At 43.6% G+C, this 14,808-nt stretch overlaps 1 protein-coding gene across 2 annotated transcripts in view; it reads left to right on the top strand.

Annotated features, from left to right (window-relative positions):
• The window catches only part of LOC121574125 (testican-2-like), a 73,253-nt gene extending 62,160 nt beyond the window's left edge, over positions 1–11,093 (top strand). Inside the window, exons 9-11 of one of the 2 annotated variants that reach the window (XM_041886745.1) lie at positions 850–912; positions 7,540–7,677; positions 10,083–11,093. In XM_041886745.1, the coding sequence (XP_041742679.1) occupies positions 850–912; positions 7,540–7,677; positions 10,083–10,204 (323 nt within the window). In that variant the 3' untranslated portion in view covers positions 10,205–11,093. Of the gene's footprint in view, positions 1–849; positions 913–7,539; positions 7,678–10,070 lie in introns of both variants that reach the window. The other variant, XM_041886736.1, reaches the window with a different exon arrangement.
• The last annotated feature ends 3,715 nt before the right edge of the window (positions 11,094–14,808 follow it).

Raw genomic sequence — 14,808 nt, 5'->3', positions numbered from 1 at the left:
GGGAGTGTGTGTGTGTGTGTGAGAGACGGCAAGGTCTGCACCGTTGCCTGGTAACTCTGTTTCTGGAGAGAGAGTGAACATGGGGGATATTGTGTGTGTAGATGGTGGGGTGGAGTGTGTATGTCCGTGTGCAGTTATGTGTGTGCATTTTCCATGTGACCTGGCAATCAGAGTTCCCTACTGTGCCTGTGGCTATACTAGGTACAGGTATAACAACCTCCGTGTCCTCTCCCCTCTCGCCCTTCACCCCTTTTGTCCCTCTCACAGTCCATCACAGTTTGTCTCCCCCCTCATTGTTTTGGGGTAATGGCCACCATTGTGCAGTAACAACATGACTGTAGCTTATTGACAGGCTGGTCCTCCCAGAGCTCTCACAGATTGTATGTGTGTCAGCCAAGCAGAAACCAGACAAGACCTGTGTTTACCACTGGCCCTGCCTGGAACCACTGTCTGCGTCCCAAATGGCTGTGTTGTGCACTACTTTTGGCCAGAGCCCTTTAAAGTAGTGTACTATGTAGGGGCACAGCTTCTTTCGAGTCCAAATCCACTGCATAGCCTACAGAGGGGAGAACCTGAGAAACACAGTAGTTCAAAGTAGCATTTCAATCATGCATAATAATGAAGATTTGTGTGAATGTTTGACTTCAGAATTTTCTACAGATTTTCTACGCCTATCTGAATTTTCTAGGATTTGGCCAATTGATTTCAAAGTTTAGCATTGACTTACCAATAAAAGCTCAACCCCATGTGTATTTCTGTGTGTGTGCATGCACACATGTGCATTAGTGTGTGTGTGTGTGTGTGTGTATTGGAGTGCTGTACTTCAGCCTAGATGTGTTTCCCTCTCAGAGCCCCCCTGCCTGGCTGAGCTGGAGAGGATCCAAGTACAGGAGGGAGGCAAGAAGAAACTGGGTATGCATTATGTTCCTGCATGACTCACATTTCCCAGATGAACATGTGTGCTTTGTGCCCGAGTGAGCGTATGTGTGCCAGTGTGTGCCACCATCAGTGTGCGTATGCTTACTGTGTGTGTGTGTGTATCACTGATAGAGGAGTTTCATTAAACAAATGCCAAGCAGGAGGCAGGGATAATCCCCTGATCAGCCCGGTGGATTATAGCTCCATACTGACAAACGGCTAGGGGTTGTGGGAACCAGGGTGTGTGTGTGTGTGACGCTATCCACATGGCAGTGTGTGTGTCCGTGACACAATGCGGACTGTGTATGTGTGTGTGATGCAATACACTGAGTGTACAAAACATGCTCTTTCCATTTCCATTTCCATTTGAGTCATTTAGCAGACGCTCTTATCCAGAGCGACTTACAGTTAGTGAGTGCATACATTATCTTTTTTATTTTTCATACTGGCCCCCCGTGGGAATCGAACCCACAACCCTGGCGTTGCAAACGCCATGCTCTACCAACTGAGCTACATCCCTGCCGGCCATTCCCTCCCCTACCCTGGACGACGCTGGGCCAATTGTGCGCCGCCCCATGGGTCTCCCGGTCGCGGTCAGCTACGACAGAGCCTGGCATAGACTGACCAGGTGAAAGCTATGATCCCTTATTGATGTCACCAGTTAAATCCACTTCAATCAGGGGAAAAAAGTATTTGATCCCCTGCTTTTTTTTGTACGTTTGCACACTGACAAAGAAATGATCAGTCTATTATTTTAATGGTAGGTTTATTTGAACAGTGAGAGACAGAATAACAACAACAACATCCAGAAAAATGCATGTCAAAAATGTTATAAATTGATTTGCATTTTAATGAGGGAAATAAGTATTTGACCCCCTCTCAATCAGAAAGATTTCTGGCTCCCAGGTGTCTTTTATACAGGTAACGAGCTGAGATTAGGAGCACACTCTTAAAGGGAGTACTCCTAATCTCAGTTTGTTACCTGTATAAAAGACACCTGTCCACAGAAGCAATCAATCAATCAGATTCAGCATTCATACAGTGTGACACTGAAACGAGTCTCTTCGACGTCTACCTCATGATGTCTGCGTCATGGGAGCTGGGTTGTGTTCATTAGGGCAAAATGCTTTGAAATGGAAAACAACCATGGCCAAGACCAAGATTGTAGACCTACACAAGGCTGGAATGGGCTACAAGACCATCGGCAAGCAGCTTGGTGAGAAGGTGACAACAGTTGGTGCGATTATTCGCAAATGGAAGAAACACAAAATAACTGTCAATCTCCCTCGGCCGGGGGCTCCATGCAAGATCTCACCTCGTGGAGTTGCAATGATCATGAGAACGGTGAGGAATCAGCCCAGAACTACATGGGAGGATCTTGTCAATGATCTCAAGGCAGCTGGGACCATAGTCACCAAGAAAACAATTGGTAACACACTACGCCGTGAAGGACTGAAATCCTGCAGCGCCCGCAAGGTCCCCCTGCTCAAGAAAGCACATATACAGGCCCGTCTGACGTTTGCCAATGAACATCTGAATGATTCAGTGGAGAACTGGGTGAAAGTGTTGTGGTCAGATGAGACCAAAATCGAGCTCTTTGGCATCAACGCAACTCGCCGTGTTTGGAGGAGGAGGAATGCTGCATATGACCCCAAGAACACCATCCCCACCGTCAAACATGGAGGTGGAAACATTATGCTTAGTGGGTGTTTTTGACATGCGTTTTTCTGGATTTTTTTGTTGTTATTTTGCCTCTCACTGTTCAAATAAACCTACCATTAAAATTAGACTGATCATGTCTTTGTCAGTGGGCAAACGTACAAAATCAGCAGGGGATCAAATACTTTTTTCCCTCACTGTAGATGAAGGGGTGGGGATTTTAAGCCTTGAGACAATTGAGACATGTATGTGTGCCATTCAGAGGGTGAATGTGCAAAATAAAATATTTAAGTGCCCATGAACGGGGTATGGTAGTAGTTACCAGGCGCACCGGTTTAAGTGTGTCAAGAGTTGTAACACTGATGGGTTTTTCACGCTCAACAGTTTCCCTTGTGTATCAAGAATGGTCCACCACCCAAAGGACATCCAGCCAACTTGACACAACTGTGGGAAGCATTGGAGTCAACATAGGCCAGCATCCCTGTGGAATGCTTTCGAGACCTTGTAGTCCATGCCCCGATGAATTGAGGCTGTTCTGAGGGCAAAAGGGGGTGCAATTCAACATTAGGAAGGTGTTCCTTGTTAGTACACTCTGTGTATATTGTGTGTGAGGTTTTCGTGTTTGTGTGTGTTTGCATGTTTGTGCGTGCTTGTGCATGCATATCGTGTGTGTGTGTGTGTGTGTGTGTGTGTGTGTGTGTGCTGCTGACTTGGCTAAGCTGTGTATCAAGGCTCTTCAAGGACATGGAGTGGAGCAAAGAGGAGACTGGGCAGAGTATAGGATAAATTCTGCCAGTCTGATACTCTGACACAGTTCCCTTGAAACCCAATCACCCAGGGACTAGAGGGCTGCCTCAGCTGATAAGAATACACCCCAATGCAACATTATGCCATTTATTTACATTAACACATTTTTCAACTTATTTTGCATTTACATTAAGTCCTATGACATCCTATCCCAATTTCATCCCTTTTTGGGGAGCAAATTCAGTCCCTCAGTAGGAGGCTGTTTTAAAAAGTAGTGCATATATTATATTATTATAACCTACAGCTGATATATTCTAAAGTGTCAGTGCTTAAGTCTCAGTAGTCTTGTAAAGGTTAACTAGTCCAGATTCAGAGCGTGTGTGGTCTTGTTCTCTCGTCATTAGCCAGCCCCTTGGTGCAGCAGTAGTATGCTGGCCATGGAGTATTAGAATGTCATTCTATCTCTATGGTACTGACTACACAGTTATTCACCTCCATCTCCTGCCTTCTTAATGAATGGATATGTGTACATGAAACTTGAAATATGGCTGATGAATTGCCAGAATGTATAGCTTACTGGCCTACAGTAAGTTGCATCGCCTGCGCAGCAGCCAACAGGAATTGAAGCGGTGTCGTCCTATGCTGTTGTAGTTGCAAGGCATCGAAGAACTGGCAAATTGTGGGTTTTGTCACTGTGGAGTAGGCAAGACGCCCCACAAACGACTGACACCAGCCCTTTGTGACGTTATTGGTCTTCCCCATGTCCTTCAGGACAGCATCGTAGTAGTTCCACATTTCTGAAATCAAAAGATTGAAACATGTTAAACACCCATTTGCCATTGTAATCATCATTGTTGCAATAGCCTATTATATTGACATTAGAGTAATAGCATATTATACTAACATTACTATTAGTATATAATTATTAACCTATTAGTAGGGCCTATTTTGTTAGCCTATTTTGTGTTATTAGTAGTATAATACCATTGCATGGCCTAATAAAATGATTGGCCTACAGGCATCCAGACAAGTACATACAGTGGGGGAAAAAAGTATTTAGTCAGCCACCAATTGTGCAAGTTCTCCCACTTAAAAAGATGAGAGAGGCCTGTAATTTTCATCATAGGTACATGTCAACTATGACAGACAAATTGAGAAAAGAAAATCCAGAAAATCACATTGTAGGATTTTTAATGAATTTATTTGCAAATTATGGTGGAAAATAAGTATTTGGTCACCTACAAACAAGCAAGATTTCTGGCTCTCACAGACCTGTAACTTCTTCTTTAAGAGGCTCCTCTGTCCTCCACTCGTTACCTGTATTAATGGCACCTGTTTGAACTTGTTGTCAGTATAAAATACACCTGTCCACAACCTCAAACAGTCACACTCCAAACTCCACTATGGCCAAGACCAAAGAGCTGTCAAAGGACACCAGAAACAAAATTGTAGTCCTGCATCAGGCTGGGAAGACTGAATCTGCAATAGGTAAGCAGCTTGGTTTGAAGAAATCAACTGTGGGAGCAATTATTAGGAAATGGAAGACATACAAGACCACTGATAATCTCCCTCGATCTGGGGCTCCACGCAAGATCTCACCCCGTGGGGTCAAAATAATCACAAGAACGGTGAGCAAAAATCCCAGAACCACACGGGGGGACCTAGTGAATGACCTGCAGAGAGCTGGGACCAAAGTAACAAAGCCTACCATCAGTAACACACTACGCCGCCAGGGACTCAAATCCTGCAGTGCTAGACGTGTCCCCCTGCTTAAGCCAGTACATGTCCAGTCCCGTCTGAAGTTTGCTAGAGTGCATTTGGATGATCCAGAAGAGGATTGGGAGAATGTCATATGGTCAGATGAAACCAAAATATAACTTTTTGGTAAAAACTCAACTCGTCGTGTTTGGAGGACAAAGAATGCTGAGTTGCATCCAAAGAACACCATACCTACTGTGAAGCATGGGGGTGGAAACATCATGCTTTGGGGCTGTTTTTCTGCAAAGGTACCAGGACGACTGATCCGTGTAAAGGAAAGAATGAATGGGGCCATGTATCGTGAGATTTTGAGTGAAAACCTCCTTCCATCAGCAAGGGCATTGAAGATGAAACGTGGCTGGGTCTTTCAGCATGACAATGATCCCAAACACACCGCCCAGGCAACGAAGGAGTGGCTTCGTAAGAAGCATTTCAAGGTCCTGGAGTGGCCTAGCCAATCTCCAGATCTCAACCCCATAGAAAATCTTTGGAGGGAGTTGAAAGTCCGTGTTGCCCAGCGACAGCCCCAAAACATCACTGCTCTAGAGGAGATCTGCATGGAGGAATGGGCCAAAATACCAGCAACAGTGTGTGAAAACCTTGTGAAGACTTACAGAAAACATTTGACCTGTGTCATTGCCAACAAAGGGTATATAACAAAGTATTGAGAAACTTTAGTTATTGACCAAATACTTATTTTCCACCATAATTTGCAAATAAATTCATTAAAAATCCTACAATGTGATTTTCAGGATTTTTTTTTCTCATTTTGTCTGTCATAGTTGACGTGTACCTATGATGAAAATTACAGGCCTCTCTCATCTTTTTAAGTGGGAGAACTTAAACAATTGGTGGCTGACTAAATACTTTTTTCCCCCACTGTACCCATGGCAAATTCCGGTGCTCTTCTTCGTCGTTTTTTACCGTTTCCCATCGGGCGCCCAATCCATGTGTCCTCAAAGTCGGCCACAAATGTGGACAGCGCCGGGTCCTGAAAGAACAGAGTTTCCTTCATCTCCTTGAAACATCTCAACACATCAGCTGGTGGGACGAATGTGAGCCTATGAGGCATCTTGATGTGGAGGGCGAAGTTGGGGTCTCTCCAGTACTTTGATGCCACCTCCAGGATAGCGGGCAGTTGCTGCCTAAAAAGTGGACCCAGATGGAAGAAGCATCCCTGGTTACGGACCCCCGGAAACACCTTCTTGAAGGCCTTTACGGGAGCTGCTGGCTTGAAGTCAGTCATGACGGATTCTGGTTTCAGTTCTTTAGTGCAAGGAAGGCACGAGTGTATGTCCGCAAAAAAATATAAAATAGTAGGCTGTTAGATTGCATGTTGATGTTTTTGAATGCATCACTAACTGAAACTACCCATTTCCACTAGCATTGCTACATTCTCCAAAAATGCTAGCCAGTTTTGTATCCTTGCTAAATAACCAGCTAAATGTTTGAATGGTTTGGAAGAAACAACCACAGCCTAGGGATGTCAAAAATAAGATAAACTTTTTTTTTTTTTTATAGTGAACTATCCCTTTAAAACAACTTTTTAATAGGCTAATGAATGATGATGCCTAGGCCTACCTCAGACTTATCGGGCAGCATAATAATGGCTGCTGCAATCACGTACTCCTGTCGCATCAGGTCGTCTTCATTTGGTGAATATGTGGGCATCCCGTGGATGGTAAATACCTGCTGGAACGGACATGATACCTTTTTGAATGTTCCATTGGCAAACCAGTGATCACAGTTGCACCGGAATTCCAAGTTGTCTTTGGTTGTTAAGATCAGAAACCTGTCTGGGTCTGGCCCACTGTTTTGCTGGAGAAACGGGTCTCCACAATGCGTGGTTTGGTAGATCTCGGATATTACCAGGTTGGAGAGGGTTGCAGGTCTAACCTGGCCTCCACCCACCGCCTTGCCATGGCCCCCAGGGACTGTAGCCAGTACCGGCGGCATCTGCTTGTCTTTGTTCTTTTGCCGGTGCCTCTGTATACACTTTTTCAAGTTATTTTCTGAGGGCAAATAATGCCTTCCAACACCTGGCACGGCCGATGTAGCAGGCTCCAAAACGTGCAGCATGCTTTCCTCAGTCTCCAAACTCCTCTTCTTCAGGTTGTTCAGTACCTGTCGGACTTCTGTCCGGGATGTATGTCATGCAATAAAATACAAATTAATTACTTAAAAATCATACAATGTGATTTTCTGGATTTTTGTTTTAGATTCCGTCTCTCACAGTTGAAGTGTACCTATGATAAAAATTACAGACCTCTACATGCTTTGTAAGTAGGAAAACCTGCAAAATGGGCAGTGTATCAAATACTTGTTCTCCCCACTGTATGTAACTGAGTAGGCTAATGAAAATGGAATATCACATACACCGCAATACAAATATATGTATTCTGTCTAAAAAAGCATGTGTGCCTCCATATTTAACTTCCCCTTGTGTGTATGTCTTAGGCCTGTTCATCCCTAGCTGTGATGAGGACGGATACTACAGAAAGCTACAGTGTGATCAGGCTAGAGGAGAGTGCTGGTGTGTCGACCAACACGGAGGGGAACTAGCCAGCTCCAGAATCCATGGCAACCCTGACTGTGGTAAGAGACCATCAGGGTTCAATTGCGCTCAAATCTCAAACTGATGGTGAAAACCCTGGCACACACTCAGTATAGCACCTCACTCATGTACTTGGTAGGCTACAGACCACCACACACAATCGGTACGCCAAAACACACACACCCTCACACACTCATTATTGATACCCATACACAGTCGAATGATCAGTATTGACCCATCACACACACTCTTTACCCCAACACATACTCACACACTCGTTGCAGAACCTCGACACACACAGTCTATATAGATTGTAATACACACTCGATACAGATCCCTACACACACTCGGTACAATGCAGCTAGGGCTCAGGTCCACAGCACCACTGGCAGTCAGACACAGTGCCACATTCAAATCATGTTGTCAGGGATCATTTGCATTCTAAAGGTCCACTTGTCGCTGAGAGTAAAGTATTTTAAGATAAGTGGTTGTCTGGCTGGACGGAACCTGCTCCTGATAAGAATGTCTCCCCTGGCATGGTTCAGAAACAGCCATTAAAACCCAGACAAAGTCAAACACATGCCCTTTACTTCACCATTTTCAAATTCACTCAGTGTTTTTTAACAAATGTATTTCTTGGATTAAATAGATAGCCGGGAAGTACAGTCGTGGTCAAAAGTTTTCAGAATGACACAAGTATTGGTATTCACAAAGTTTGCTGCTTCAGTGTTTTTAGATATTTTTGTCAATGTTACTACGGTATACTGAAGTATAATTACAAGCATTCCATAAGTGTCGAAGGCTTTTATTGACAATTACAGTAAGTTTATGCAGTGTTGACCCTTTGTTTTCAAGACCTCTGCAATCCGCCCTGGCATGCTGTCAATTAACTTCTGGGCCACATCCTGACTGATGGCAGCCCATTCTTGCATAATCAATGCTTGGAGTTTGTCCGAATTTGTGGGTTTTTGTTTGTCCACCCGTCTCTTGATGATTGAACACAAGTTCTCAATGGGATTAAGGTCTGGGGAGTTTCCTGGCCATGGACCCAAAATGTTGATGTTTTGTTCCCCGAGCCACTTAGTTATCACTTTTGCCTTATGGCAAGGTGCTCCATCATGCTGGAAAAGGCATTGTTCGTCACCAAACTGTTCTTGGATGGTTGGGAGAAGTTGCTCTCGGAGGATGTGTTGGTACCATTCTTTATTCATGGCTGTGTTCTTAGGCAAAATTGTGAGTGAGCCCACTCCCTTGGCTGAGAAGCAACCCCACACATGAATGGTCTCAGGATGCTTTACTGTTGGCATGACACAGGACTGATGGTAGCGCTCACCTTGTCTTCTCCGGACAAGCTTTTTTCCGGATGCCCCAAACAATCGGAAAGGGGATTCATCAGAGAAAATGACTTTACCCCAGTCCTCAGCAGTCCAATCCTTGTACCTTTTGCAGAATATCAGTCTGTCCCTGATGTTTTTCCAGGAGAGAAGTGGCTTCCTTGCTGCCCTTCTTGACACCAGGCCATCCTCCAAAAGTCTTCGCCTCACTGTGCGTGCAGATGCACTCACACCTGCCTGCTGCCATTCCTGAGCAAGCTCTGCACTGGTGCCCCGATCCCGCAGCTGAATCAACTTTAGGAGACGGTCCTGGTGCTTGCTAGACTTTCTTGGGCGCCCTGAAGCCTTCTTCACAACAATTGAACCTCTCTCCTTGAAGTTCTTGATGATCCGATAAATGGTTGATTTAGGTGCAATCTTACTAGCAGCAATATCCTTGCCTGTGAAGCCCTATTTGTGCAAAGCAATGAGGTGAAAAATCTGTCGATGTGCCCTTAAGCAAGGCACTTAACCCTAATTGCTCCTGTAAGTCGCTCTGGATAAGAGCGTCTGCTAAATGACTAAAATGTAAATGTAAATGTAATGACGGCACGTGTTTCCTTGCAGGTAACCATGGTTAACAGAGGAAGAACAATGATTTCAAGCACCATCCTCCTTTTTAAAGCTTCCAGTCTGTTATTCTGACTCAATCAGCATGACAGAGTGATCTCCAGCCTTGTCCTCGTCAACACTCTCACCTGTGTTAACGAGAGAATCACTGACATGATGTCAGCTGGTCCTTTTGTGGCAGGGCTGAAATGCAGTGGAAATGTTTTTTGGGGATTAAGTTCATTTTCATGGCAATAGGGACTTTGCAATTAATTGCAATTCATCTGATCACTCTTCACAACATTCTGGAGCATATGCAAATTTCCATCATAAAAACTGAGGCAGCAGACTTTGTGAAAATTAATATTTGTGTCATTCTCAAAACTTTTGACCACAACTGTATACATGCAGGCAACGGAAGTTAACTTCGAATGAAATGTCATATTTGGATACAGGTACATTGATTAATTCAATCTCTCTCTTTCTTCTCCTCCCATCTCTCTGTCTCTCAGTCTCTTCTCCAGATGAGGCGGTGACATATTCAGGAGATTTTGGCAGTGGGGTCGGATGGGAGGATGAGGAAGATAAAGAAGCGGAAGAGAATGAAGAGGAAGGAGAGGCGGATGACGGAGGATATATTTGGTAGAGGTGAAGAAATAAGCCTAGCTGGTCCAACATTACTACCGGAGCATCTCAACTTCTCTCACTTTCTTTGTCTCTTACATACACACAGAAATAATGATCCTGAAAACCTGAAGAGATGGTTGAAAAAACACACTCAGAACAACACTGAATCAGTCCTGGACTGAGGGGGGTTGGCGGGATAGATGGGGGGGTGGGGGTGGTGGTGTGACAATGTATGATATCAATAGCTAGAAACTGTGGTCTGACGAGTCAGGAGATGTGTCGTAAATACCTGTGAATATCTTGGCTCTTTTTTCTGTTGTATGTGCAAGACAACTTTCTCCTGGAGCAGTTTTTAGCAGCTTAAATGTTTTTATTAAAGGCAGGAAGCAGCTGGAGGTTATGTGCTCATGTTAGGAACTGGAGGTGCTTTTGGGCGTCCTCCCCTTGCGTCCTTTCCTTCATTTCCACCTTTATCTGCACTGATGTGAAAGAACTGGACAGGTAATTACCGTCAGGCTTTCGCCTTACTGTTTTCACCAATCCAGTGCTTTCAGATCAGTGCAGATGGAGAGGAGACAAGGAGATGAATCCACTTTAGACTAATTGCATATTCCTGTTGCATCATTTGACTTTCCTCATTCCATCCCGTATGCTTCACCTCTCATGACAGTAGTGCTCTGTCTCGTCAAGTTTATCACGCTACACTGCTAAATGTGAATAAACTGTATCTGAAGATAGATTTGCCACTATTATTATTATTATTATTATTAGTCCTGTATTGCTAATGCCTTGAGAGACTGGCAGAATGTACTGCTTGACTGACAAGTGTCCATTGTATTATCTGCAGATCAACATTGTGTTTAATAATAAAATAAATTGGTTCTATGTGGCCCAACCAGGCCACCATATTCCTGTCATACTGTCCTTTCCTTGGTCCTTTGTCCACTCCACTCTGGACTGTAGTTCTGTTGTGTCCAGCAGTTCTGTTCACTTCCATTTCTCATAACCTTTTTCTGCAGCTTCTGAGGCTTACATCTATCGGAGGCTAGCAAACATATATTACATAGTATGTAAAGAATGTACATTGTGTGGATTTTTTTTAGCTGAAGCAGGATCCAGGCCGTACTCTGCAATTCTAGCAAAACAATACCATAGAGGCCCCTTCTACCCAGCATCCTGAAGGCATTTCTCAGCTCCTTTCCCTGTAAACTACTGCCATGTAAACCAGTAACTGTGGTGCTTTATCTTGTAATATGTAAGTATGAGCCTTCATAGCTTCCCCAATCCCCCTTAGCTCTAGTGCCTGGTATTGTGCTATTTCAAATGGACAAGTAATCAATCCTTTTAAATCATGTTTCTCAGCATCATATTTCTGCCATGATGGAATCCGGTAATAGCCGGTGGGGTCAAAAAGAAGATGTAATGTATGTTACCTCAGTGTCTACAACAGATCTGGATTCAAATAATTTCAAAAACTTTGAGCATGCATGAAGTGCAAGGTGGGTGAGGTTTTCAGTTTTGTGACTTCTATTCATCCTTTGCATCAGGCAAGATCAATCAAACCTAGCTAAAGTATTTTAAATTATTTCAAATAGTACTTGAACCCAGGTTTGGCGTCTATAAGCCTTTTTCCTGACGCTCCTCTCTCCGAGTGCAGGGGCGAGAATAACAGATGTGTGAAAAGGGATCTTGACAGCTTTTTCCTCTGAGCTGGCCAAAGGGGCCAATCAGTCTGTGCAACATGTCAGATAATCAGATTTCTCGTCCCATCCCTCCTGGCCGGAAGCGAGCCGAGTGTAACGTTACCATGTGTAAATCTGACACTTGAGGGGTCGATGCAATGGTTTTAGTTTTACCTCCAGACTAAAGTGTATGGTACAGTATGAAAGTAGAGAAGATGAGATGGTGGAAAACCCTGAAGGTGTTAGATACTAATCTGTAGCAGAGATTGTGTATCTAAAGCTTTATGTGTGCTCTCATGCTGTGAATACTCACTACAGCTCATTTTATAAGCCCTTATACGCTAGGCACCTGTGTGTATATTCTGTTACATATGAAGATAGTGTCAGTGGATCAGAAAGCAGAGAGTAATATGAATGAACCATGTATGTACTAAAATCAGACCCATTTGAAATACCAGTATTTCAGCTCTGGGACCAGTTTCTTAAAAGCATCTTTAGGCTACTTTTGAGCTACTTTGGAACTACTTAGCATGTTAGCTAACCCTTCCCCTAATTGTAACCCTTTTAGCTATCCTTTCCCCTAACCCTAACCTTAACCCTTTTAGCTATCCCTTCACCTAACCCTAACCTTAACCCTTTAACCTAACTCCTAAACTTAACCCTAACCCCTAGCCACCAAGCTAGAATTCGTAACATATCATATGTTTTGCAAATTCGTAATATTTGTATGTTTTGCAAATTCGTAACATATTGTACGTTTTGCAAATTCGTAACATATAATACGATTTGTAATTCGTAACATATCAAAGGGGTGATGGACATCCACACATTAATACATACCATATGAAACGTAACATATCATACTAAATTAAGTTTCCTGGATTTACGTAAAGAATAATACAAAATGCTCTGAGACCAGGTTGCCCAGAACCTTTGCTATTAACATTGCACTTAAAAACGCTAGTAATCTAACGCCTACATAAGCCCACTTGTAGAACAGCTAAGTGCGTCGTTAGATGCTTTTTGCCCTCCCGCATCACTTTATAAACAGAAGATCTCCGCAAAAAAGGAAATCACATAGTTTATCAGTCTCTCTGTGAACGCTGATAACTTCAGAACAAAGTTGACTACAAATACAAAGTTGCCAATATCTTTGCAATTGATACAAACAAGTGACGTGGGCTATACAAAGATGCTTCAAATGAAAACCGAGATGACTGCATTCAAATATAAACAGTAGGCTATCGACCTAGTTCAATCATATTGGAATACACTGAACAAAAATATAAACGTAACATGCAACAATTTCAAAGATTTTACTAAGTTACAGTTCATATAAGGAAATCAGACAACTGAAATAAATAAATTAGGCACTAATCTATGGATTTCACTTGACTGGGAATACGGATATGCATCTGTTGGTCACAGATACCTTAAAGAAAAAGGTAGGGGCGTGGATCAGAAAACCAGTCAGTATCTGGTGTGACCACCATTTGCCTCATGCAGCGCGACACATCTCCTTCGCATAGAGTTGAGCAGGCTGTTGATTGTGGCCTGTGTCCCACTCCTCTTCAATTGCTGTGCAAAGTTGCTGGATATTGGCGGCAACTGGAACACCCTGTCGTACACGTCAATCCAGTGCATCCCAAACATGCTCAATGGGTGACATGTCTGGTGAGTATGCAGGCCATGGAAGGACTGGGACATTTAAAGCTTCCAGGAATTGTGTACAGATCCTTGCGACATGAGGCCGTGCATTATCATTCTGAAACATGAGGTGATGGGAGGGGATGAATGGCACGACAATGGGCCAAAGGATCTTGTCACGGTATCGCTGTGCATTCAGATTGCCATAGATAAAATACATTTGTGATTGTTGTCCGTAGCTTATGCCTGCCCATAGCATAACCCCACCGCCACCATGGGGCACTCTGTTTACAATGTTGAAATCAGCAAACTGCCATCTGCCCAGTACAGTTGAAACCGGGATTAATCCGTGAAGAGCACACTTCTCCAGCGTGCCGGTGGCCATCGAAGGTGAGCATTTGCCCATTGAAGTCAAGACCCTGGTGAGGAACACGAGCACGCAGATGAGCTTCCCTGAGACGGTTTCTGACAGTTTGTGCAGAAATTCTTTGGTTGTGCAAACACACAGTTTCATCAGCTGTCTGGGTGGCTTATCTCAGACGATCCCGCGGGTGAAGAAGCCAGATGTGGAGGTCCTGGGCTGGCGTGGTTACATGTGGTCTGCGGTTTTGAGGCCGGTTGGATATAATGCCAAATTCGCTAAAACGACATTGGAGGTGGCTTATGGTAGAGAAATGAACATTCAATTATCTGGCAACAGCTCTGGTGGACATTCCTGCAGTCAGCATGCCAATTGCACGCTCCCTCAAAACTTGAGACATCTGTGGCATTGTTGTGTGACAAAACTGCACATTTTAGAGTGGCCTTTGATTGTCCCCAGCACAAGGTGCACCTGTGTAATGATCATGCTGTTTAATCAGCTTCTTGATATGCCACACCTGTCAGGTGGATGGATTATCTTGGCAAAAAGAGAAATGCTCACTAACAGAGATGTAAACAAATTTGTGCACAACATTTGAATGAAATAAGCTTTTTGTGCATTTGGAAAATGTCTAGGATATTTTATTTCAGCTCATGAAACATGGGACCAACACTTTACATATTGCATTTATGTTTTTGTTCAGTACACATTTCATGTTCAATCAATTGAGTTCTATTTTACTACTTGTGGGCTACTGTCTGTAATGTGTCTCAATATAATTAATGTGTGTAGCCTAACATGTGCACAATGATCGGTGATTTACTGCATTTTTATTGGGTATAAGCCACCTCAATATTTGCAGCCGTAGGTGGTAATATCGCTCTAGGAGCTGATTCGTCGTCAGTATTGTGAAATAATTCTAATTCTTTTTTT

This window comes from Coregonus clupeaformis, chromosome 1 (assembly GCF_020615455.1).
Source record: "Coregonus clupeaformis isolate EN_2021a chromosome 1, ASM2061545v1, whole genome shotgun sequence".
In the NCBI taxonomy this organism is placed as follows: Eukaryota; Metazoa; Chordata; class Actinopteri; order Salmoniformes; family Salmonidae; genus Coregonus; species Coregonus clupeaformis.
Note: the sequence above shows the minus strand (reverse complement) of the source record. Positions and strands in the feature narration are given on the sequence as shown.